The following is a 26,932-nucleotide window of genomic DNA, read 5'->3' on the forward strand; positions in this document are numbered from 1 at the left end:
TGTAGCCCTGTCGTGTAATGTTGTCATTTTAATGTTAAAATTAACATTGCCATTAAAGCGGGAGGTTTGGCATGCCACAAAACCAGGTTTAACCCACCTGTCAGGAAAATGACCATTGTTACATTATAGTTCGTTTCTGTGTGTTTTACATTTCTGTGTTGTGTCTTAGTTCTCTTATATTTGATACGTTTCCCTCGGTTTTTAGTTTGTAACCCGGATTTGTTTTTTCTCTATCGATTTATAAATTTTGAACAGCGGTTTACTACTTTTGCCATCATTTATGACCAGAATGTTAGGTCTCGCTTTTTAAGGATTAATTTATCTGATTTCTCTATCTTTTTTAATTTTTTTTTACGTGTTTCTTTTTAATGGATATATGATATTTTGAACATCGGTAATATATATACTATAACCTCTCATTTGTAATTATTTGTTATGTCCTCATTAATGCAAAAAGTAATCTTTTTAATTTTTGCAATCCCGTAATACTCAATGCTTGAATTAGTTTGATTGGAGGTTAAACTCTCATTTGATGTAAATGGAATGACAATATAACGCAATGCAACAATTTTAATTAACACAATTATCAACTATTTCAGAAGCCAAGGTTGATACTGGCCTTAGAAGAAAACGACGATCAAAATCTGCTCCAGTAAAAGAAGAGGTATGATTCTTTTAAAGAATCTTTGTCATTTGTTCGCCAATTTACATTTTGTCAATGATAACCTGATCTGTTAGAACCATGACATTTCAGACAAATTCGTCCATAGCGTCATTAAAAAAACAGAGACAAATTATTTTTAGTTTTCCGATATTCAAAGTTTTCAAGGAAAACAACAATCTGGAGAGTCCATAATTCGTTATTTTTATGGACAGGTGAATATTCACGTTTAAATTTTGTAACACTTCTTTTCCGAATTCTCACAGATAATACTATGGTTTTGTACACCATAATTAGTTTATAAAGATCATCAATTAGCCAGACAACTGAAACAATCGAATGACACCTTGATGCCAATTTTTGTGTCCTTATTATTTTTAAAATATCTACTCCTCTAAATGTACTGAATAAAGTGCAACAAAACATGGGATCCTCTGTAGGGGTAGAAACCATATTCGCCACACATTATACTATGACTGATTAACATAATGACACCATATTAAGTTAGCAACTTATCTACTACAAAATGTAAAGTGTGAGCTATTTCTGAATTCGTCCTTCATCTACTTCTTGTCATCTGATATTTAAATGACAAGCTGAGTATGCTTAACCCGAAATTGAGTTCATGCTGCTTCCTGTTTATAAGTGTTGTGAATTGTTCAATCCACATTAGATGAGACGCTTACTAATAGTATCTGTCGTACATAATAACAAGGCTGATTTCTTTGATGATTTTGTTAAATATCATTACAGAATGAAGAAAACAGTCCACCGATGGAAGAACATAAGGCACCGGAAGCACATACATTTTCAAAAGATCAATACTCAAAGAATCCCACCACTTTAAAAGCTCATTTTGTATGTATTTGAATTGATTGTTTGAAATATATATATATTTACAATAGAAATACTACACTTCTACAGTTAGAAAAAAAAAAGAATGTGAAAAGAATGTCCAAAAACAAAAGGTAAAAAAGTGTTAGAAAGTGTTTAAAAATCATAACACAGAAAATCAAATATTGAACCCATAAACCCATTAAAACCTGTTGACCAAATCAAATCGTTCAGAAGAGTAGGCCAGGTTTGTTTCACTTCTGACACCGGCGTTTTTCCTGTTAACTGTACAAACCTATGATAAGAAGCAGCATTTATTAAATTTGTTTAAATATTATTTATAAAAAGCGCAAACAAAAACAAAACAATGTCTGAAACGTGCTCAAGAAAGTAACACATGAATTTATTTTCGGTCAGAAGCGCTTTTGTTTAGCTGCACCTCTGGAATGATCATACTAAACAAACTATCACTACAGATGTGTGAAAACAAAGAGACATTAGAAAGGAAATAACTAAAATTAATTTAAACATAATATCCAAATTTCTCTACTGGCTATTGTGTTTGAAGTCGTTTCCTTCAAAAATGTCTAAATTAATAAAACTTTACGTAAATCATTAGCGTTCATACTGCTCGTGCTTGTACATCATAAAATACTATATTTTGATAGTCTATAAATACATTATTGAAGTAGCAGCATGTGATAAACAATAGTCAGATGAATTGTTTTCTAACGTTTAGGCAGTGAAGAGACCAAAACAGAACTACGTCATACCAGAGAAATGCAGGCCTCCAAAACCTGTACCAGAACCGAAAGAACTATCAACGGGAAAACTACCAGCAGTATATGTTCAAGTTGAAGCTCTTAAACCAAGAGATGCATTTGTAAGTAAGAGTTATCATTCTTTTAACTAATATCTGAGTGATTAAGAGAAAAGGTGTGTCATACACTTTAATACCAACAAAAAAGGAAAAAAATATACATTTAATGAAGCTAAAAAGTTGCAAAATTTAAATAAGTGCAATTTGGGTATTTACGTAGCATGTGTCCTGAAAAATTACCGATACCCTTTGTGGTTTTTCGTCATTCTTTCTCAGTAGTGCTTTGGGTCCAAATCTCCACTACCAAGTACCAAACTTGTTCAAGAGGAAACTTTTCCTAGTTATAAAACCAGGGTTAACCCACCATTTTCTTCGGATAGTGCCTGTACCAAGTCAGTACTATGATATTTGTTATCCACGCTAGTGTTTGATATCGTCCGATTTTGTCAGTAATATGATATTTGTTACCCACGCTAGTGTTTGATATCGTCCGATTTTGTCAGTGTTTATGGATTTCACCTTCAGAAGTTATCTCAGTTGCGTGTCATTTTGTCATATTCTTTTATACTTTCTTTAATTTTCAGATAGCATGTTATTTCTTTACGGCAATTATTAATGTTGTGGTGATAGTTATATTGGAGGTTTTCATTCTATATTATTCCATGCTTTTTTGTTTATCGACAATAATATACAACAACAAATTTCACTGTGTTAGTTAAAGTCCGTTGTTTTACGTACTTTTATTGAAACTGAATAATACGCTTTGGAATATTCATTCAAATACCGACCCTCGGCAGCAAAAATGATATTCCTGTCAATTAAAGAGTCGACGTGTGGGGTACGAACTCCTAACGTTACAGCTGAAGAGTCGACGTGCGGGGTACGAACTCCTAACGTTACAGCTCAACATTGGTAATGTTAAAGATTACCTACTTTTGATGAAATTAAAGTCATTGTCAACCGCTATCGTGAAAGTACCAATAAAAGCCCCTGTGTTGTAGTGACATTTGTTCTCTTCTCTTGTTATATTGGAAATATGCAAATACATGACGTTGAACTGACAATAGCTTCTTGGCGGCGGTGAAATGAAAATTGAATGTGCTAAAATGTAAGGTAAATTTTAAGTAATCTCAAAATTGTTACAGGGTTTAGAAACTATAGAATTTGATACTGATTCCGAACGGACAAGTACAGTTGTTAGCTTGGTAAGTTTATGTCCTGAATAAAGTAAACTTGATAACAGTTTATAACCTTCAATTATTTGTTCAAGTTCTCGGACTTACAGATACTAGAATGCTGAAATTCTATAAAAGTACATTGGATAGAACTTTAGTATTATGCAGTTTGTTTTTCATCTACTTAACTTTCTAATCGGAAATTTTAAACTGATTAAACACATTTTTAAATATCATCTGATTTCAATGATTTTACACATCTTGCATGCATGCATTGAAGGCATATAACTTTTCTGGACAATGTTCAGGTGATAACTGTCCTTTTTTTTCGCTGGTTAAGAAAATAAACTTTATTTTTGTGAATACATATGAACACAGAAAATGGGTATGCAATATAAACGGATGAAACCGAATCAATTGCGCATGTAACATGCATGTGTTTAAGGATTAAGAGTGTAGAGGTACGCTCCAGAGTCAAAGAATAGATAAAATCCATTTAAACTTAAATCATTCTAAAGCATAAAAACCTTAATTGATATGGATATGATTTTGTTCTTTCAGGTAAGCCGTGGTGCTGAATGCATTATGCTATCTAAAGAATTTTTCATGAAACATGCAAACGAAAAAGTGAAGAAATTGATCCGACATCAGGTTCAACCTTATCCTGAAGATGAAGCATTTCAGAATAACCTGCAGATAAAATCAGATTGGCAATTGTACAGACATTCATTAATCACAACACTGACTAGCAATCTATAATTTTTAAACCTTTTATAGATGTGATACCGATTTAATTATTCCGATTGTTAAATTTTAACTCAGGTTTCTTCCTAACAATGTCATGCAATGAGAAGTTCTTATCATTTATATCTTTATTTGTTCTATGTTATGGGCTTATTGTAAACACAATTATTCATAAAATAGTAATTAATTTACATTATTTGTATCATATGATTTAAAAGAAAATGTTTGTTAATTTAAATTGAAAGAAAATATATATATTTGAAATAGTATTGTTGTACTTTAATCGATTGTATGGTGATATATTTGAGTTTCAATCCATTAAATGCTCATCCTATCCAAGGCTTCGATTTCATAAAATATCGGAGTCAATTTATTGTTTTCATACTCCAAAATCAACCAATCAAAATGCTGGTTTTTCTGTTTCCAGCACGAATTGTTGTGCTCCGTGCACTGAACAAAGTGTTGTGACTTCAACCCATACAGATGGAAGGAGTACAAATGTATTTTATTTATATGTGTCGACATTTTCATTAAAAAAAATCTTTTAAAAATATCATTGGAATCAAATTAGAAAACGAAACAATAACGAACAATTAGTGTAAGGTTTCAGACTAATGACAGGAATTCAAGGTTGGGAAATGATTGAATACGGACATAAGAATAGTATTATTATCTATGATTGCTTTGTGTTATTGTTACGTCAATGCATTTCGGTGTATGTAACATATAAAAAATAAACTTTTATTCTAAAATTCCCTTAACAATATTGCATATACATTATAGAATTTTTTACAATGAAAACATCAGAACATCCAGTTTGTGCGTCTCGGTTCATTTTTTAGATCGACACCTTTTTGCTAGGACACTTAAAGCAGCTATTACAAATGACGGACACGGCAATATGCAAGTCGTATTTTTAAAATCCAATTTCACTCTGTCGTGTCTCTTATGAATGGAACACCACTGCATCTTTCAAAATCTGCGATGCTTCTGGTGAAAATTATTTTTTATTCTCTTGTTATTAGTTCATATATCAAATATTCGTATATATATAGATATTATGACCTGATCATATCTATATACAAAGAAAATAATATACCTTTAGTTTGGACGCGCTTTTCGTCTACAAAGACTAAATGAGGGCCTAAATGAAGCAATACACTGCTAAGAAATTGGGTTAGAATTTTTGCCCGATTTATTTTTCAAAAATGAAAGTTAATGTGCAATAAAATTTACTTCTAGAGAACTAATGACTTAAAAAGCCTTCAAAGTGGGGTATTACGGACATCATGGCTTATTTTATATTTTCCATGTTGAAATTTATTATTAGAATATTCAATTGTTTTTTTCTACAACATATCTGAGACAACTATACCATAGTTATCTCTGATAATATCAAGACTAGCCATAGGCTGAAAAATGCCTGTAATGTTTTAAACACTTTTTTTCACATAAACCTTTTGATGCAATTTTTATAAAAAAAAAAAAATAGACGAAAGACATGAATAAAGGCAACAGTAGTTTACTCCTGTTCGAAAGTCATAAATTGATTTTTACAAAAATAAATCCGGGTTACAAACAGGAACTGAGAGAAACACATTAACTATACGAGAAAAACAACGGAACAACAGAAACACTGAAGTGAACAAAATAAAAACAAACAACAATGCAACACACACAGAAACGAACTATAAGATAACAACTGGCATTTTCCTGACTTGGTATAGGAATGTTTTAAGAAAACATGATGGGTTGAAAATGATTTTAATGCTAACCCAACCTCATACATTTAAAACAATGTTAAATATTACACTAAAATTACACCATTTCATGACATGACTACAGTACAAACAAAAGCAAGATCATTCAGGACAGACAAATAAACAAATAAACAATACCATAGTTTATTTCAAATGATAACCAAAGAATAAAACAACCACGCAAAACAACATAAGACAGCACACAACACAGCACCACAGAATCACGAACATTTTTCGACGTCACAGGTAAAACAAAAATGATACTGATCAAGATCAGGTTTGTAACTATGTCATTTGATGTATTTTATAACATTTACAAAAATTTGAAAATATAGAATTGTGTATATAACTTGATAATTAATAGTGTAAATATAGTTGCTTTAAACTAAAATTTTAGACATGAACTGGCTGATAAATTATCTTTACTTTTACTTACGAAAAGAATATAAAATAAGAGTAGAATAACAACCACAAACGATAAGAATATCCGATCACAATTTCAGATACAACATCATGACTAAATACATGAATGTTGGTTAACAAGTACCGTGACACGTCTTATAACAATGCGAATTCACACTCAGCAAAACAGTCAAAGTCGGGAATTAATCATGTTCTGTTCTATATAAGACCAGCTGACGTAAATGGTTGATAACAATCTAAGACGTGTCTTATTGTTTTAAGGCAATACACATTTGTGCATTTTCTCCGTCGTTTTTCTTTCTTGATATAAGAAAAGCCTAGGTTATTGGGTGGTCTAGCACGTCGGGCATAGTGCAAGGCGATTTGATGCCCCAATATCTCAATAGCATGAGTTTGTACCCCAGCCAGTGAAGAACATAAAATTTCCGCAAATTTATAGGGGCGCATTGCATTTTCGCCAATTTTTAAAAATTCAATCTTTCATTTGCGCCACAAGGTTATATTTCATTTGCGCCAAAAATTAACTACTTCATTTGCGCCATTTTACAGGTAATACAGGTAATATATAACAGGAAAGGAATACTCATCGCTCTATTGTGAATATTAAAGATGTGTTTATACAGTATTACTGAGACTACAATAAAAGTAGTCTCAGAGTAATACCCCTGGATAATAATACTTCATACTCATTTCTAAATTTCTTAATACAAAACTGAAAATCACTTAGGTTTAGATCTATATAGTGTTCACATTTTAGATGTACATGTATCAATATGGACATTGCCAATTCAGAGACAAACAAAAGAAATAAGTCTCATCAGATGTTCTGAAAAATTGCGACAAGTCATTTAGGTGTCCTAAAAGACTTGGAAAGGTAGAAGAACAACTGATATGGAACACAAAACAATTATCAAAACTTTGAACAATCGCAACCATGGGGTAAACCAGCAGAACGTATAATCTCAAAATCTCATTGAAAGTTATACTTATGGTTTTATGATGACTTATTTCTGAGGACTAACAAGAACTTTATCAAAAGTGTTGGTTTTATTTAATATTTGTTTTTATTAATACCTGTATTAAGCGTATTTACATGTAATATTGGCGCAAATGAAAGGTTTTATTATTGGCGCAAATGAAATATAGTTTGTGGCGCAAATGAAAGATGTTCTTAGCGCAAATAAAATGCCAATTGGCGCAAAAGCAAAGCACTGATTTATAGATCTAACATTGTTGGGCTGACATCTAGACCATTTATATAAATCGATCTCACATAATTCTATATCATGATGAATTTTACAGTGATACCGATATGGGTATGAAAACATTCACAGATATAGCAAGCGAGGCAGAATCTTCAACGTTAAAGAGTTCAGGTCTTTCATTTGATCCAAACTACTTTAAAGCTAAAAAAGAGGTTTGTTAAATATTAATAACTGATAACCCACATTAACCCACATTTATTACTACAGAAAGAAACTTGATAAGGAAAATCGTTCAGCTTTTATTGTACTTTTATAAATTGAAAATCTATAACTAGTTCAATTGCTTTTGTAATATTTGTATTAATTAATTATTATAAACTGCAAAATAAATACATATAAAATTCTGGTTCTATAGAATAAACATTATATCTTTATTTATAAGAATTAACATTATTTCGAATGGTTAATGTTGTTGATGAATGTGAAATAGAATATTTTGATTTGAAGGCAGGTTCAAAACAATGTATATAAAGAAGCATCGGAACTCTAATTAACAAAACACGTACGAAGGGGCCAACTGTGAAGCTGGATTTTCTCATCCTCCCGGAGCATTTTGTATACTGTTCGTGTTTTTGCCATGGTGTTATCAGTTTATTTACGACCTGGATTGTCCCTAAGTTATCCTTTTACTCTCCTTTTATAAATAACATGAGACCTTTCACGACATAAATCAGCGACAAGTTGACATGAAAAGGTAAATTGAAAGTAGTGTAAAGAGAGACGCAACAACAACAATTCCACCCACACATTAAACCCTTATAATAAACTATAATGATTTGAAAGAGAAGAAACATCGTCACACACAATATATTTGAGAATTAAGTCAAACGCTGTGATAAAACATAAAGATATATACAGCGTGTTCAAGTTTTGCCGGATCCCAATTTATCTGATTTTATTAAAAGTTTCCTTATTCTAAACCGAATTTACTTTTTCTTCTAGATAAATATCAGTAATGAAGTTAAAAATATTCTTAGTCTTCCATCAGAACAAAGATCTCCAGAACAAATCCAAACGGTAAGTAAAGTGTATTCTCAGCTTAACGTTGAAAATAAACTCATCATAAATACCAGGATAGAAACTTTATATTTACGCCAGACGCACGTTTCGTCTACAAAAGACTCATCAGTGACGCTAAAATAAAAAAAAAATATTAAAAAGGTAAAATAAAGTACGAAGTGGAAGAGCATTGAGGACAAAAGTTCCTAAAAGTTTTGCCATATACAGCCAAGGTAATCTATTCCTGAGGTTGAAAAGCCTTAGTATTTAAAAAAATCCATTTTGTTTTTATAAAGTTTACCCTCACATTAACGTTGGAAATTTCAATAAGTCTCAATAGTTTGTTTTTTTAGTAGGTGCAAAATTTAGTTTAAATAAAAGGCTACTAAAATATCACAAACCATAGCATGTAAGACAAACCAATGTTAAAAAAGACGAATATATAAGTGAATGAAATTTTATAAATAAAACCAAAGATCAACACGCTCTTTCACAAAAAAGAATTAAAAATGAGAATTAAAAAAAAAAAGATTAATAAATAACCTGGGGTAATATAAAGAGCCAAAAATAGATACGCTAAATCTGTTATTTTTTGTATAGTTAGATTCCTGAAATCCAATTTCATACCCCTAACATTCAATTAGGCAGGAACAATTTAACTCTTTAAGCTGATTTTGATAAACTATTTAGCTTATTCGTTAGCAATAATTTGAGATTTAAACCTTTTACTCCAATGGCAATAAATGAAATTTAACTATTAATATATTTTTTATTTAAATACAATCCGGAAATAATATATTTTTGTTCAAAACGGGGACAGATATTGTAAGATCTTTTGTTATTGTGAGCCAATTATTTACCGATTTTCATGTATGACTGTCTATGTTGTGATGTTATACTTTTGTTTCAGAAAAGGGAGAAGGTTTGGTACCATTAAAACGTTTAATCCCGCTGCAATTGCTTGCACCTGTCCTAATTTAGGAATCTGATGTTCAGTGGTTATCGTCTGTTTATGTGGTTCATAAGTGTTTCTCGTTTTTATATAGACTAGACCGTTGGTTTTCCCGTTTGAATGGTTTTACACTAGTAATTTTGAGGCCCTTTATAGCTTGCTGTTCGGTGTGAGTCAAAGCTCCGTGTTAAAGGCCGCACCTTGACCTATAATGGTTTACTTGTATAAATTGTTATAAAGTGGATGGAGAGTGGCACTCATACCACATCTTTTTATAATATCTATCAATGACAGAATGAAAAGTTATCATTGGAATTGTCCAAATTAGTTTTGCATCAGTAATGATTTTTGCGCATTAACGTCATTTCAAAACATGACGTCATACGAATGAAAACGTCAAATCTGAAGGGTTTTCTATTGCGTTTACCTTCTAAACTCGGATACAATTACATTAAAATAAAGTATTGAGGTAGGTGTTGCTTGTTTTCCGTTCTATTGCAATATTCGCACATTTACTGATTTCAGCAAGTCAACATGGCGACTCCTTGGTTACAACATGTCAACAGTGAATTTTACGGTAGCTTACGATAAAAAATGCAAATCTAAAATTGCAAATGTTGGGTTTACTGAGAAGTAAAAAAAATAATCACATTTTTTTCTAGCGGTTAGTTAAGAAATCATTCATGCAGGTTTATTAGATTTGTTTTACATTTATCGAACAGTGGGTAAAATAGAACAGCCACACACACGGTATACCCATCATCGCTTCAGTTTTTTAATGATCGTATTTGTCCTATTAGAATCGAAATAATTCATGGAAGCCATAGATTTGTTGGAAATTTACACATGGCCTGGGCCGTGATATTCGTTAATTTTATCCCTCGCTAACGCTCAGGATAAAATTCGAATATCACGGCCCAGGCCATGTGTAAATTTCCAACAAATCTATGGCTTCCATGAATTATTTCTTAATTATTAACAGAATAATTATTAACATTTTAGCAAAATAAGATATCCCTAATTTCAGGCCATGTTTGGACTACAAAGTCTTCGATCGTTTGCTGAATATCCACTTCATATGCAGGAAAAGCTGGCGTCAGTAGCCTGGTTCGAATTGTGAGTATTTATAAACGTCTTTATTGCGCATTTACACCATAAATAGCTCTTCAATAAATTAAAATAAGGACAACTTTTATAAATAATTCTAATACCATAAAATCAGTGAATTAAAAAAGTTTCATGTTTATACTCACCAATGGGCATGCATGATTGTTATACTGTGTCAGTGTTATAAGATGTGGTTTATAGGTTCAGCCCGAAGTCCCTCCGTATTGTTGAAATGGATTCGATGAATAAAAACAATTCATACATTAATATTTGAACAAATGAATACATCTATTTCAGAGTACCACCAAAAAGGATTATAATTCGTCAGGGACATTTTGCAGAAAACTTTTATTTTATTCTCTCCGGACAAGGTAAGTTCCCCATAAAGCTATTAGCAGGTATCTGTTTAAACCGCGCACATTTTTGGAGAACCTGGTTGAATAAGTTATTGCGAAGACATATAAGACGGAGGCTTTCATAAGAGTGGACTTGCTGGACGTTCAAAAAAGTATTACCCAAAGAAATGTGCACAAAAACTGCCAACTCAATGTCGATATGAATAAATTAGAGGTCTGATGTTAAATCAAAGATACCAGAATTGTCGTGTTATATGATACAATATCGTTTTTGATGTATTACCCGTAGCGACAATTATGAATGAGTCTGGATTTAAATGGCTGTTGAATACACATACCCTGTCGAATCTCTTTCCGTGTAGAGTTCATGTATGCGTTTTCCTTATACCTTGTTTTCTCTTTATTTTTATACAGTAAATAAAAGCAAAAGTAGTATAACGCTATTGAATACTTGCTATATAGAATATATATATAACCAAAAACCTGCCTTGTCAGGTCACTCTTGTCCTACCAGACTATTTTAATACATGTACATATGCATTTTGAACCTCAATTCAAACCAGCTCATTGACAAGGAGAGTTTTTTCCCGAGTTTGACCTTTATATACATATTTGACTTTGTCTTACCTCCTATACATTTCTTGGAATGTGATTGGTTAAAAGCGTCCTCGTGGAAACCGTGTATATTTGATATTAGGTTAGTAGGGAGGCGGGGCTTATTTCATACACGGTTAGTAGTGGAGTTGCGTCCCTTTATATTTCATATAAGGTAGTAGGGAGGCGGGGCTTATTTCATACACAGTTAGTAGTGGTGTTACGTCCCTTTAGAAAAACAAAACAGTCTTAAAGGTTTCAACAGACGAAGAAATTGATGATTATGATTGAATTAAATTCATAAAACACATTTAAATCTAACAAGTTGTCATTGTTGGCATCTGTTTTTGTTGGATCATTGGAGTAGTTTCTTAATCATGTTAATGCTAACTGTATTGAAGACTTGCTCATTTTGATGGGTCACAGGTCCAAATTTTACACGTTAAGATAGTCGGTAAGATAAGTTCGTTACATAGTGTGCTAGTGACGTAATACGGTATATATATGGGGTCAGTAAATTCAATATGGGGATTTGAGCTTCGCTCTCACCCATATGAAATTTACTGACCCCATATATACCGTAGTAGGTCACTAGCACACTATGTAACGAACTTATCTTACCGACTATCTTAACGTGTAAAATTTGGACCAGTGACCCATCAAAATGAGCAAGTCTTCAATACAGTTAGCATTAAAATGAATGTAAGAATTAAGAATATCAAAATATTTATGTCGTCACATTTGAATTACTTTTGTCAAACTTAATCCACTCTGATCCATCCTTGTAACAAGAAGCAGACATTTAGCAATTTTTTTAAAGAATAATTTCAACAGTATTTTTACTGATAAATTTATGAATACATAAACATTTTTTTTAAACTTTTGCAAAGTCCTTTTTATCGTCAACACAAAGAACAATTGCTCTCTTTTTAATTTATAGTACTTTTGTTGTACAAGTGAGTGGTTTAGCGCTTTAAAACCAGGTTCAATCCACCATTTTCTACATTTGAAAATGCCTGTACCAATTAAGTCCGGAATATGACAGTTGTTGTGAAAGTGTTTTATCATTTGATTTTGCCGTTTGATTAGGGGCTTTCCGTTTAATTTTCCTCGGAGTTCAGTATTTTTGTGATTTCACTTGTTTTGGTAAATCAAGATTTAGTCACATTATTTTTAATTTTCAAAAACTACAATTTTACAGCTGTTGTCACATTGCTACTAAAAGATCCTAAAACTGGTGCTTCCTTTGTCAAAACAGCAACCATAATGAGTAAAGGAATGAGCTTCGGAGTAAGTATGATTTATGTATAATCTAAGAACTTATGTAAGTTGTATATCAGATATTAATCGTTTTGATTAAAAGCATATATATGTGAATTGTTATAAACTATATTTCAGGCAGCCATCAATATATAAGTAATTGAACTCATTTTACTGAAACTAATCTATGAAATATAAGAACTTCGGCAGTTTATTTTTTTTTTTAAAGTTTTTTTTTTATAGTATATAACTGAATGTAAGTAATCATTGGACATATTAGGAGTATAGAGGTAGATGAGGGACTAATTACCCTAAAAAAATATGGAAGAACTCCACATTTACCAGAATACAGAGTTATGATTCATCCTATACTTGAGCTCATGCATAGAACCCTCCCCCAACAAAAAATGGATATTGAGCTTCTCAATATGTCTCTGGGTAACTTGTATAGTGCTACAAGTCAATATAACACAACTCATTTGAAGTACTCTGCCAGATATGTAGAAGCTTTAACTACTTATTGTTTATGTCCTTAGGAACTTGCCTTGTTACATCACTCCAGACGTACAGCTACAGTAACTAGTCAAGGAACTGTACAGCTACTTACCATTGGACGTGCAGATTTCTTTGATATCTTTATGAGTGGAGCGGGACCGGACGATATTCCTGAACACATTAAGTTTATAAGGTAGATACACTTACATGATATTGTCTGAAAATATGGGGTCCACTTATAATGTCAAAGAAAACATTTACTAGTATCGTGCTTTGAATTTCGTTGTCTACAAATAAACTCCCTAGACTTGACAGTGTATAGCTTGCATTTTTTCATACACCTTTCAAATATATTTCTATGCCAAAAGTACGCCCTGGAATGACATTATGGGGCATAAATTTTAAGTTAATGTAGTGATTTGTATTTTTGTTCAAAAGAAATGCACTACGAAATGCCTGTGTTCTGCGGCCATGAATGCTTTTATAGCACAATGGCAAAAGTACACAATCTTTTATACGATCTTTTGGATCGCTGCATACACATAATTTATCTCAAAATTTTCATAACCATACATTCGCTAAAACAATACAACATTGCAACATTTTTTATGACAGTAAATATGAAATTGTTATCTGAATCCTTTTTTTTTTGTGGACATTTTTACCTATTATGTCTGTTTGTTTTGTTCACACATCGTTGTCAAAATAATGGAATTGTATGCGACCGTCATCAAATGAGAGGTTTAGCTAGCTATAACACCAGATTTAATCGATCATTTTCTACATATGAAAATGTTTGTACCAAGTCAGGAATATGACAGTTGTTCATTCATTTGGTGTGTTTGAGTTTTGAATTTTCCTTTTGACTAACGAACGTCCCCTTAAGATTTTTCCTCGGAATTCGATATTTTTATTAATTTTCTTTTGATCACTAAGTTCATGGAACTAGAATAAGTTTGGTATTATGATTTCGGATTATTGTTTTCGTTAAGAATCAGTTGTAGTTACTTCAAACTAAACTAGAACACAACCGCGAAATCGCGGGCATATACAGCTTGTGAACTGTTGTAGGATGATTTGTTGTAAAATATATTATGTATGGCGAATTTCATAAAAGGTATCTAAAGCCCTCTCCCTTTTTCCAAAGTCCGATATTTGTTTCCTTCCTGTTAAATGCAATTATTTTTGTGTTTCTAGCCTCAGACCACAATATTCTTCTCCTTTGCTACAATTCATCTTTTGGTAAGAGTCAAATTAAATTAAAAATTTGCACCGCTTCAAACATGAAATAAATGTCACTTCTTATATATAGACCATTTGTCTAATAAAATATGCTTCTACGACAATTCATCAGTACTTTTTCTTTTGAGAGCCTTGTCAATGGTAGGATATGAATCTTGTATAAATGACTAAGACCGACTAAGGCTAATTTGTGGGGTGGTCGGAGGGGTCCTGATCTCGAAATCCCGGGATTAAAAATATGAAATCCCGAGATGCAGAATTTAAAGAAATGCATATCCCGAAATCATGAAATCGAAAAATATATTCCCGGATCCCGTAAGGTTCAATCCCCGAATCCCGAGCTTAAAAACACCCGATCCCGACGACCCGAAAATGTCGCAACCCCGAAGGTTTTTGGTCGAGGTAGTTTTTGAAGTCCAATCAACTCGAAACTTAGTAAATATAGTGCCGATGGGGCATCCGTGTACTAGGGACATATTCTTGTTTCCATGTTTTACTTATTTTAATATACATGCAACTTGTATGACCCCTTAAATAGTAAACATTTCAAAGTGGATAGAATACAGAGAGTCACTATATATTAAAGTAGTATAATCGTAGTTTACATGTAGATAAACGCGAAAAATAGTTGTCCTCTCTAAGAAGGTATAATAGAAAGTTGTGGTTTTGCGATCTAAACACCATGATATGGAGAACGCTCTGATTGTCCTATTTATTTTTCAGTTTTGTTATCTATCATACGATTGATTGTACTTGTGCATGTTTTAAACCGGAAGTCTTATCTATGACTGAAAGTCAGTCTGATGACGGAAGCAATGTCCGGACTCCTTTTTTGTTGTTTTTCTCCAAAAATAACTCAATCTGAATAATCATAAGAATGGATGACAAATGCGAATATGAATGTAACCTATAGAACACAGAGGCATGATGATTAATTTATCGTGGAAGGAAGAGAAGCGACACACAAAATGAGGTCTACTCGTTTGATAGTATAGATTTGTGAAAGAAATAAAGCCAAACGACAAGTATAAAAGCATGTGTTCAAGTCAAGATTCACACAAAGCCAAACTTCGTTCGAGACTGTCACCTGATATAGATTAACACAACAAGAATTTTTTTACACGACAATCTTCAGTTTGAAGATTTTCAGCCAAATGTTATCCTAAGTTCAAAATCATTTCATTTTCTACAAATTAAAGTAGTTGACACTAGTTTTCTTAGTTTATCGAAGTGCAAAGTATATAATATATTCCTGACAGGAAGTATTGAGGGTTTTATCTTAGAAGAACTGTAAAATTATATTGTTATTAGTATAGATAATCGTTCTTTTATATTGATTATATGAAGACGAACCGGATATTTGTTATTTCATAGGCTGTTAATTTATTTGATTACAATATTTTAATTAAAGCCTTTACATAGTTGAATATTTTCCTCTCTTTCTTCTTGATTTTAAGTAAAGATTTGAATGTAGCTTTATATCCACACACACTTAACATTATTATTCCATTTGTAATATGATTAGCTCTGCATGAATTCATACGTAAATATATAATCGAAAAATAATTAAAACGCCTTATGCAGTCCATGTAGCTGTGATTTAAAGATGAAGGAAACAGCAGGAAATATCGTACTAGAAAATATTGTAATTCATAATAGTAGAATTTGTTACATGGAAATATCCAGTAAAGAAAAAAGTTAAATCACAAAAATACTGAACTCCGAGGAAAAGTCCCTAATTAAATGGCAAAATCTAAAGCCCAAACACATCAAACGAATAGATTCCTGTCTGGTACAGGCATTGTCTTATGTAGAAAATGGTTGACTAAAGCTAATTTTAAAGCTAGTTAAACCTCCAACTTGAATGACAGTCGCATCAAAATCCATTATATTGACACCGATGTGTGAACAAAACAAACAGACAAATATCCATAACAAATTAAAAGTTTGTCAACATTGTCTTTAATAGTCAATGATGTATTGTTGTCTTAATATTTGTATCCGCCTTTTAACCGCAGCAACATATACTGTACAAGGCGGATCTGTATTTGCATCTTAGTCCACGCAGAGCAAATCATATTACAGAATAAAATCAAAATGTGATGTGTTATTGAAAGCTACATTTAAATCTTGATTCTACTTTCTTTTTCATCTTTCAATTCACAAGCGATGAAATTCACTACAGCGACGTCCATCAGAGAAATCTTAGAAATGTCGGTACAAAACTCCAATAGAGCTGATATGATCAATACACATACACCTTGAGTACATTATATTTTTTTGTATAAACTAGCTGAAAAACTTGGTTGTCTGTTGTTGTCACATGGACGTATTTACTAAAACTCCATTTAATCATATTAAGATATGCAGCATTTGTGAAATGATTGAACACTTTATCAGTTACCGTTCATGTATATTAAGTTGTTTTCTTTCCTTTACAGTCAGTGTGACTTTATGAAAGACTGGCCTATTGAAAATTTATTGGAACATCCAGAAAAATGTTTGTTACACTTTTTCAAGTAAGTGAAGATAAAAATAGTGAGTTTATGCGATGATTGTGCACTTAAGATAATTTTATACCATATGTATGACACTATAACATCAATATCAATGCTTTGAGTTTGATTTAGTAACTGCTATTCCTTGTACCTCCAGTGTTTGGTCGGGTTCTTATTGCTTAGTCTTTATTTGTCTGTTTGTCTTTTTATTATTTAGCAATGGCGTTGTCAGTTTATTTTCTTTCTATGAGTTTGATGTTCCTCTGGTATCTTTATCCCATCTTTTATTTCTGTTCATGTCGTGTAATTTAACATTATAAATGAGACCGAGGATACCAAATCGGCATTTAAAACTTATAATTAGAAGACAAACTGACAGTACAATGGCAACACCCCCTTCTGAACTCGTACACAACGCTGCAAATAAGTCTTAAAATCGAATTTCGAAAGAAAGGGTGAAGTGTCTTTTCTATACTTTTCGTTAATCCATTTATCGGGAATAAAAATGATTTTGACTTAAAAATCATCAAAGATAATAGTATACTTATACAACGTGGATAAATTGAATATTGAATTTAGAAGTATTGATATACTATATCATACTTTGGACAAAAATGTCAACCATTAATACAACAAACAGCAAAGACTTTTGTACAAATTTTAATTTTTATTTGTATTTCAAATTTTAGACGAAATGTTGTTATTGTGAAAGACAGCACTTTTAACGAATGGATATATGTTGTAAAATCGGTAAGTCTTGAATTTAAGAATAAATTAAAGTAAAGTAATGTGTGTTGATGCTCCTAATGTAGTTTTTTTAATTTCCGCCGTTTGTGATTGTTACCTTGATTTGAACTTCATTAAACTAATGTTGTTTTTCTTTATGGTCTTACTTTAAAGAACATTTCAAACAAACAAACAATCGTTTATCTGTGATAATACTTCAATCCCAAATCTAGAAATAATTGCATTAATTTATATATCTATATTCTATAATCAAAATCGAAAACTGTATTGCTTTCATCATGCAATTTTACGGACGTCATCACGAGTTGGTTGACCGTTATGGAATAACGGTTTCACAGATAATATCAGATATGTTAGGTATGTCGTAACTACAATCTACTTCCCTTTTCACCACGAATGTGGCCTATCGAATTATACTATTTACCGCGTTTATTCCTCTAGTATCTTTCGTCCCTCTTTCATACAGCTTAAATATTCTTGGAATGAATATTTCTGAAGATGATTAAGTGTTTAAGATTTGATTTATCTTTCATATTTTATAATATTTTTCTTGGAATCCTCAATTCTAAAAAAGTTAAACGTTAGCTATATTTTTTTTTGAAAAAAAAAAAACATTTCTGAAGAAGCTTACAAATGTATCAAAACGTTATTTTTGTATGTGCATCTTTCCAATATTTTATGTTCTCAACGTATTCCCTCCTCTTGTTTTTCAGGGGTTCTGTCAGGTTCTAAAACAGCTTAAAGGTGTAACACCTAGACTTGGATTCAACGCTAGACAAAACGCAGACAAAGATCCGTCGATACCAAAATTGCCCGGGTTAATCAAAGGTAAATAACAATCAAATAATAGTTGTGTTTCAAAATTGTCCAATAACTTTATTCTTCCGAAAAAAATAAACTTTCAGTGTCAGAAAGCCTATGTGAGAAAATATCTTGCATTCATTGAATTACATTCCACCTGCAGAAGACAATATTTCTACTCGTAAAATATAGAGAAGCTTCTAAATCCACCATGGACCGACTGGTGTTTGTACTCGTATGAATCAGTTTTCATACAGAACCTTCTCAATCACAAAAAAAATAAAATAAATAAATAATTTCACTTTTACTCAATAACCAACATAAGAATGAGTGTTTGATCTCATAAATCAAATATAACTTGAGATAGTACCGAAAGCAGATGGTATGCTCTAAATCCTCTTTGATATTGACACGTATGAACGATTTAAAACTACAATCTAATTCAAAAGGATGAGTACAGTTTTCCAATTGTCCATGTCCTATTTCTCACCAATAACATACCTTTTCTCTTTGATCCGGCGTCTACATTTCGTAGTGAATGCTTTACGTTCGTACATATTCACATTAATTGAATTTTATCAACAGGGGTGCGCGTCTTACAAAAAAAGACTCCTATGACTGCTGGTCACGGCACCATAATTGTCGGTGCTAAACCATAATTTGCTGGGCGAAAATGATGGCTTTCTACGTTGCGTAATTTTTATTAAGATTGCGTTGCATAAGAACGGTGTTTAAGGTTTTACCAATTTGAATGAAATTACAAAAGTGTCTTAACTTAGTAAAATTGTGTGAATACTCATCTGATTCTAATATTTCTCATTTTTGACGTCGTTAGAATACCGTCGTTAGAATCCGTTGCTTCCAATATCTATCCGTTAAGTTTTTAGAATATTTTTTTTTATTGCGCACACTTATCCTATCTTGCTAGTAGTCCATATCTGTCAAAATTCTTATTTTTCTTTACCTCCTAGAATGTTCGTAAAAGTCTCGTCTATGCACTTCTTTTTCCCCGTACTTATTTTCTTCGATTTCCCCATATTCTTTAATCCTTTGGTTACAGCACCATAAATATCGGGGAAAATCATCTATTGTACTGTTTAACGTTTACTTCATATTTTTAGGAGTACTTATGCTTAGTTTTGCACTATTGTGAACCCTAGGTACATAAGGTAAAACACGACGTAACTCTGGCAGTATTCTCAAGAAAAGTAACACGGAAGAACATCTGAAATCGAAATTACATAATTTTTGCAAGATTTACTTGACCAATATTAATGCCTTATCTGACTAGCGAAATGTTTTTGGTCTTTTATCTTCAATGTGGTCGTCCTTCTGACCTATAATTTGATCAATTGGGTGGTTTTTTTTGTGTGTGACATTTTGCCTATGAATTCACATGGCCGATGATGTACACAAGGAGATATTTACACCGCGCACTCAATCCAATCCCGCTTCTATTTGGGTTCATTTGATTCCCTCATTTATTGTTTGTTTCCTCATTTTGTGTCTTCCCAATCGATTGACGAGATTTGAACATCAGTAACATGCTGTGGCCTTATATAATCCTGTTGGCTCGCCCGTCGTAGAGGTCCAGTTCGATTATCGTGCTCAAACTAAAAAATCTACCTACATGTATGAATATTATAGATTTGATAATTCGAGCACACATTGTGTACTCTGATTTCTGAGTATAGTTTTTTAGACGCTCGTCTGACGTATAAAAATATGTTTTTACCCGTTATCTTTTAATGGCTATTATTCGTTTGTTTCTCTGTCCTATATTTTCCCCCATTTATTTATTGTAGCCCTGTCGTGTAATGTTGTCATTTTAATGTTAAAATTAACATTGCCATTAAAGCGGGAGGTTTGGCATGCCACAAAACCAGGTTTAACCCACATGGTCAGGAAAATGACCATTGTTACATTATAGTTCGTTTCTGTGTGTTTTACATTTCTGTGTTGTGTCGTAGTTCTCTTATATTTGATACGTTTCCCTCGGTTTTCAGTTTGTAACCCGGATTTGTTTTTTCTCTATCGATTTATAAATTTTGAACAGCGGTTTACTACTTTTGCCATCATTTATGACCAGAATGTTAGGTCTCGCTTTTTAAGGATTAATTTATCTGATTTCTCTATCTTTTTTAATTTTTTTTTTACGTGTTTCTTTTTAATGGATATATGATATTTTGAACATCGGTAATAAATATTCTATAACCTCTCATTTGTAATTATTTGGTATGTCCTCATTAATGCAAAATTAAAGTAATCTTTTTAACTTTTGCAATCCCGTAATACTCAATGCTTGAATTAGTTTGATTGGAGGTTAAACTCTCATTTGATGTAAATGGAATGACAATATAACGCAATGCAACAATTTTAATTAACACAATTATCAACTATTTTAGAAGCCAAGGTTGATACTGGCCTTAGAAGAAAACGACGATCAAAATCTGCTCCAGTAAAAGAAGAGGTATAATTCTTTTAAAGAATCTTTGTCATTTGTTCGCCAATTTACATTTTGTCAATAATAACCTGATCTGTTAGAACCATGACATTTCAGACAAATTCGTCCATAGCGTCATTAAAAAACAGAGACAAATTATTTTTAGTTTTCCGATATTCAAAGTTTTCAAGGAAAACAACAATCTGGAGAGTCCATAATTCGTTATTTTTATGGACAGGTGAATATTCACGTTTAAATTTTGTAACACTTCTTTTCCGAATTCTCACAGATAATACTGTGGTTTTGTACACCCTAATTAGTTTATAAAGATCATCAATTAGCCAGACAACTGAAACAATCGAATGACACCTTGATGCCAATTTTTGTGTCCTTATTATTTTTAAAAGATCTACTCCTCTAAATGTACTGAATAAAGTGCAACAAAACATGGGATCCTCTGTAGGGGTAGAAACCATTTTCGCCACAGATTATACTATGACTGATTAACACAATGACACCATATTAAGTTAGCAACTTATCTACTACAAATTGTAAAGTGTGAGCTATTTCTGAATTCGTCCTTCATCTACTTCTTGTTATCTGATATTTAAATGACAAGCTGAGTATGCTTAACCCGAAATTGAGTTCATGCTGCTTGCTGTTTATAAGTGTTGTGAATTGTTCAATTCACATTAGATGAAACACTTACTAATAGTATCTGTCGTACATAATAACAAGGCTGGTTTCTTTGATGATTTTGTTAAATATCATTACAGAATGAAGAAAACAGTCCACCGATGGAAGAACATAAGGCACCGGAAGCACATTCATTTTCAAAAGATCAATACTCAAAGAATCCCACCACTTTAAAAGCTCATTTTGTATGTATTTGAATTGATTGTTTGCAATATATATATATATATTTACAATAGAAATACTGCACTTCGACAGTTAGAAAAAAAAAATGTGAAAAGAATGTCCAAAAATGAAAGGTTAAAAAGACAGGTTAAAAAGTGTTAGAAAGTGTTTAAAAATCATAACACAGAAAATCAAATATTGAACCCATAAACCCATTAAAACCTGTTGACCAAATCAAATCGTTCAGAGGAGTAGGCCAGGTTTGTTTCACGTCTGACACCGGCGTTCTTCCTGTTAACTGTACAAACCTATGATAAGAAGCAGCATTTATTAAATTTGTTTAAATATTATTGATAAAAAGCGCAAACAAAAACAAAACAATGTCTGAAAAGTGCTCAAGAAAGTAACACATGAATTTATTTTCGGTCAGAAGCGCTTTTGTTTAGCTGCACCTCTGGAATGCTCATACTAAACAAACTATCACTACAGACGTGTGAAAACAAAGAGACATTAGAAAGGAAATAACTAAAATTAATTTAAACATAATATCCAAATTTCTCTACTGGCTATTGTGATTGACGTCGTTTCCTTCAAAAATGTCTAAATTAATAAAACTTTACGTAAATCATTAGCGTTCATACTGCTCGTGCTTGTACATCATAAAATACTATATTTTAATAGATACATTATTGAAGTAGCAGCATGTGATTAACAATAGTCAGATGAATTATTTTCTAATGTTTAGGCAGTGAAGAGACCAAAACAGAACTACGTCATACCAGAGAAATGCAGGCCTCCAAAACCTGTACCAGAACCGAAAGAACTATCAACGGGAAAACTACCAGCAGTATATGTTCAAGTTGAAGCTCTTAAACCAAGAGATGCATTTGTAAGTAAGAGTTATCATTCTTTTAACTAATATCTGAGTGATTAAGAGAAAAGGTGTGTCATACACTTTAATACCAACAAAAAAGGAAAAAAATATACATTTAATGAAGCTAAAAAGTTGCAAAATTTAAATAAGTGCAATTTGGGTATTTACGTAGCATGTGTCCTGAAAAATTACCGATACCCTTTGTAGTTTTTCGTCATTCTTTCTCAGTAGTGCTTTGGGTCCAAATCTCCACTACCAAGTACCAAACTTGTACAAGAGGAAACTTTTCCTAGTTATAAAACCAGGATTAACCCACCATTTTCTTCGGATAGTACCTGTACCAGGTCAGTACTATGATATTTGTTATCCACGCTAGTGTTTGATATCGTCCGATTTTGTCAGTAATATGATATTTGTTACCCACGCTAGTGTTTGATATCGTCCGATTTTGTCAGTACTATGATATTTGTTATCCACGCTAGTGTTTAATATCGTCCGATTTTGTCAGTAATATGATATTTGTTACCCACGCTAGTGTTTGATATCGTCCGATTTTGTCAGTAATATGATATTTGTTACCCACGCTAGTGTTTGATATCGTCCGATTTTGTCAGTACTATGATATTTGTTACCCACGCTAGTGTTTGATATCGTCCGAATTTTTCAGTACTATGATATTTGTTATCCACGCTAGTGTTTGATATCGTCCGATTTTGTCAGTAATATGATATTTGTTACCCACGCTAGTGTTTGATATTGTCCGATTTTGTCAGTAATATGATATTTGTTACCCACGCTAGTGTTTGATATCGTCCGATCTTGTCAGTAATATGATATTTGTTATCCACGCTAGTGTTTGATATTGTCCGATCTTGTCAGTAATATGATATTTGTTACCCACGCTAGTGTTTGATATCGTCCGATTTTGTCAGTGTTTATGGATTTCACCTTCAGAAGTTATCTCAGTTGCGTGTCATTTTGTCATATTCTTTTATACTTTCTTTAATTTTCAGATAGCATTTTATTTCTTTACGGCAATTATTAATGTTGTGGTGATAGTTATATTGGAGGTTTTCATTCTATATTATTCCATACTTTTTTGTTTATCGACAATGATATACAACAACCAATATCACTGTGTTAGCTAAAGTCCGTTGTTTTACGTACTTTTATTGAAACTGAATCATACGCTTTGGAATATTCATTCAAATACCGACCCTCGGCAGGAAAAATGATAATCCTGTCAATTTAAGAGTCGACGTGTGGGGTACAAACTCCTAACGTTACAGCTGAAGAGTCGACGTGCGGGGTACGAACTCCTAACGTTACAGCTCAACATTGGTAATTTTAAAGATTACCTACTTTTGATGAAATTAAAGTCATTGTCAACCGCTATCGTGAAAGTACCAATAAAAGTCCCTGTGTTGTAGTGACATTTGTTGTCTTCTCTTGTTATATTGGAAATATGCAAATAAATGACGTTGAACTGGCAATAGCTTCTTGGCGGCGGTGAAATGAAAATTGAATGTGCTAAAATGTAAGATAACTTTTAAGTAATCTCAAAATTGTTACAGGGTTTAGAAACTATAGAATTTGATACTGATTCCGAACGGACAAGTACAGTTGTTAGCTTGGTAAGTTTATGTCCTGAATAAAGCAAACTTGATAACAGTTTATAACCTTCAATTATTTGTTCAAATTCTCGGACTTACAGATACTAGAGTGCTGAAATTCTATAAAAGTACATTGGGTAGAACTTTAGTATTATACAGTTTGTTTTTCATCTACTTAACTTTCTAATCGGAAATTTTAAACTGATTGAACACATTTTTGAAATATCATCTGATTCAATGATTTTACACATCTTGCATGCATGCATTGAACGCATATAACTTTTCTGGACAATGTTCAGGTGATAACTGTCCTTTTTGTTTTGCTACATTATTTTTTTCGCTCGTTAAGAAAATAAACTTTAATTTTTGTGAATACATATGAACACAGCAAATGGGTATGCAATATAAACGGATGAAACCGAATCAAATGCGCATGTTACATGCATGTTTTCAAGGACTAAGAGTGAAGAGGTACGCTCCAGAGTCAAAGAATGAATAAAATCCACATAAACTTAAATCATTCTAAAGCATAAAAACCTTTATTGATATGAATATGATTTTGTTCTTTCAGGTAAGCCGTGGTGCTGAATGCATTATGCTATCTAAAGAATTTTTCATGAAACATGCAAACGAAAAAGTGAAGAAATTGATCCGACATCAGGTTCAACCTTATCCTGAAGATGAAGCATTTCAGAATAACCTGCAGATAAAATCAGATTGGCAATTGTACAGACATTCATTAATCACAACACTGACTAGCAATCTATGATTTGTAAACCTTTTATAGCTGTGATACCGATTTAATTATTCCGATTGTTAAATTTTAACTCAGGTTTCTTCCTAACAATGTCATGCTATGAGAAGTTCTTATCATTTATATCTTTATTTTTTCTATGTTATGGGCTTATTGTAAAAACAATTATTCATAAAATTGTAATTAATTTACATTATTTGTATCATATGATTCAAAAGAAAACGTTTGTTTATTTAAATTGAAAGAATATATATATATTTGAAATAGTATTGTTGTACTTTAATCCATTGTATGGTGATATATTTGAGTTTCAATCCATTAAATGCTCATCCTATCCAAGGCTTCGATTTTATAAAATTTTGGAGTCAATTTATTGTATTCATGCTCCAAAATCAACTAATCAAAATGCTGGTTTTTCTGTTTCCAGCACGAATTGTTGTGCTCCGTGCACTGAACAAAGTGTTGTGACTTCAACCCATATAGGTGGAAGGAGTACAAATGTGTTTTATTTATATGTGTCGACATTTTCATTAAAAAAAATCTTTTAAAAATGTCATTGGAATCAAATTAGAAAACGAAACAATAACGAACAATTAGTGTTAGGTTTCAGACTAATGACAGGAATTCAAGGTTGGGGAATGATTGAATACGGACATAAGAATAGTATTATTATCTATGATTGCTTTGTGTTATTGTTACGTCAATGCATTTCGGTGTATGTAACATATAAAAAATAAACTTTTATTCTAAAATTCCCTTAAAAATATTGCATATACATTATAGAATTTTTTACAATGAAAACATCAGAACATCCAGTTTGCGCGTCTCGGTTCATTTTTTTTTTAGATCGACACCTTTTTGCTAGGACACTTAAAGCAGCTATTACAAATGACGGACAAGGCAATATGCAAGTCGTATTTTTCAAATCCAATTTCACTCTGTCGTGTCTCTTATGAATGGAACACCACTGCATCTTTCAAAATCTACGATGCTTCTGGTGAAGATTATTTTTCATTCTCTAGTTATTAGTTCATACATCAAATATTCGTATATATAGATATTATGACCTGATCATATCTATATACAAAGAAAATAATATACCTTTAGTTTGCACACGCTTTTCGTCTACAAAGACTAAATGAGGGCGTAAAGGAAGCAATACACTGCTAAGAAATTGGGTTAGAATTTTTGCCCGATTTATTTTTCAAAAATGAAAGTTAATGTGCAATAAAATTTACTTCTAGAGAACTAATGACTTGAAAAGCCTTCAAAGTGGGGTATTATGGACATCATGGCTTATTTTATATTTTCCATGTTGGAATTTATTATTAGAATGTTCAATTGTTTTTTCTACAACATATCTGAGACTACTGTACCATAGTTATCCCTGATAATATCAAGACTAGCCATAGGCTGATAAATTCCTGTATTGTTTTAAACACTTTTTTTCACATAAACCTTTTGATGCAATTTTTATAAAAAAAAATAGACGAAAGACATGAATAAAGGCAACAGTAGTTTACTCCTGTTCGATAGTCATAAATTGATTTTTACAAAAATAAATCCGGGTTACAAACAGGAACTGAGAGAAACACATTAACTATACGAGAAAAACAACGGAACAACAGAAACACTGAAGTGAACAAAATAAAAACAA

The 26,932-nt window shown here is 32.0% G+C and overlaps 1 protein-coding gene across 6 annotated transcripts in view; it reads left to right on the forward strand.

Annotated features, from left to right (window-relative positions):
• Nucleotides 1–25,544, forward strand: part of LOC143085613 (cyclic nucleotide-binding domain-containing protein 2-like) — a 55,827-nt gene extending 30,283 nt beyond the window's left edge. For 3 of the 6 annotated variants that reach the window (XM_076262073.1, XM_076262071.1, XM_076262072.1), the window contains 5 exons: nt 600–664; nt 1,415–1,519; nt 2,235–2,378; nt 3,461–3,520; nt 4,052–4,573. In XM_076262073.1, coding sequence (XP_076118188.1) covers nt 600–664; nt 1,415–1,519; nt 2,235–2,378; nt 3,461–3,520; nt 4,052–4,249 — 572 coding nt within the window. In that variant the 3' untranslated portion in view covers nt 4,250–4,573. Of the gene's footprint in view, nt 1–599; nt 665–1,414; nt 1,520–2,234; nt 2,379–3,460; nt 3,521–4,051; nt 4,574–7,719; nt 7,835–8,624; nt 8,700–10,660; nt 10,750–11,037; nt 11,112–12,891; nt 12,981–13,486; nt 13,639–17,128; nt 17,207–17,874; nt 17,936–18,645; nt 18,761–21,138; nt 21,204–21,952; nt 22,058–22,779; nt 22,924–24,482; nt 24,543–25,092 lie in introns of those variants that run through there. The other 3 variants (XM_076262075.1, XM_076262076.1, XM_076262074.1) reach the window with 3 other exon arrangements.
• Nucleotides 25,545–26,932: the final 1,388 nt, after the last annotated feature.

This window comes from Mytilus galloprovincialis, chromosome 8 (genome assembly GCF_965363235.1).
Source record: "Mytilus galloprovincialis chromosome 8, xbMytGall1.hap1.1, whole genome shotgun sequence".
NCBI classification, from domain to species: Eukaryota; Metazoa; Mollusca; class Bivalvia; order Mytilida; family Mytilidae; genus Mytilus; species Mytilus galloprovincialis.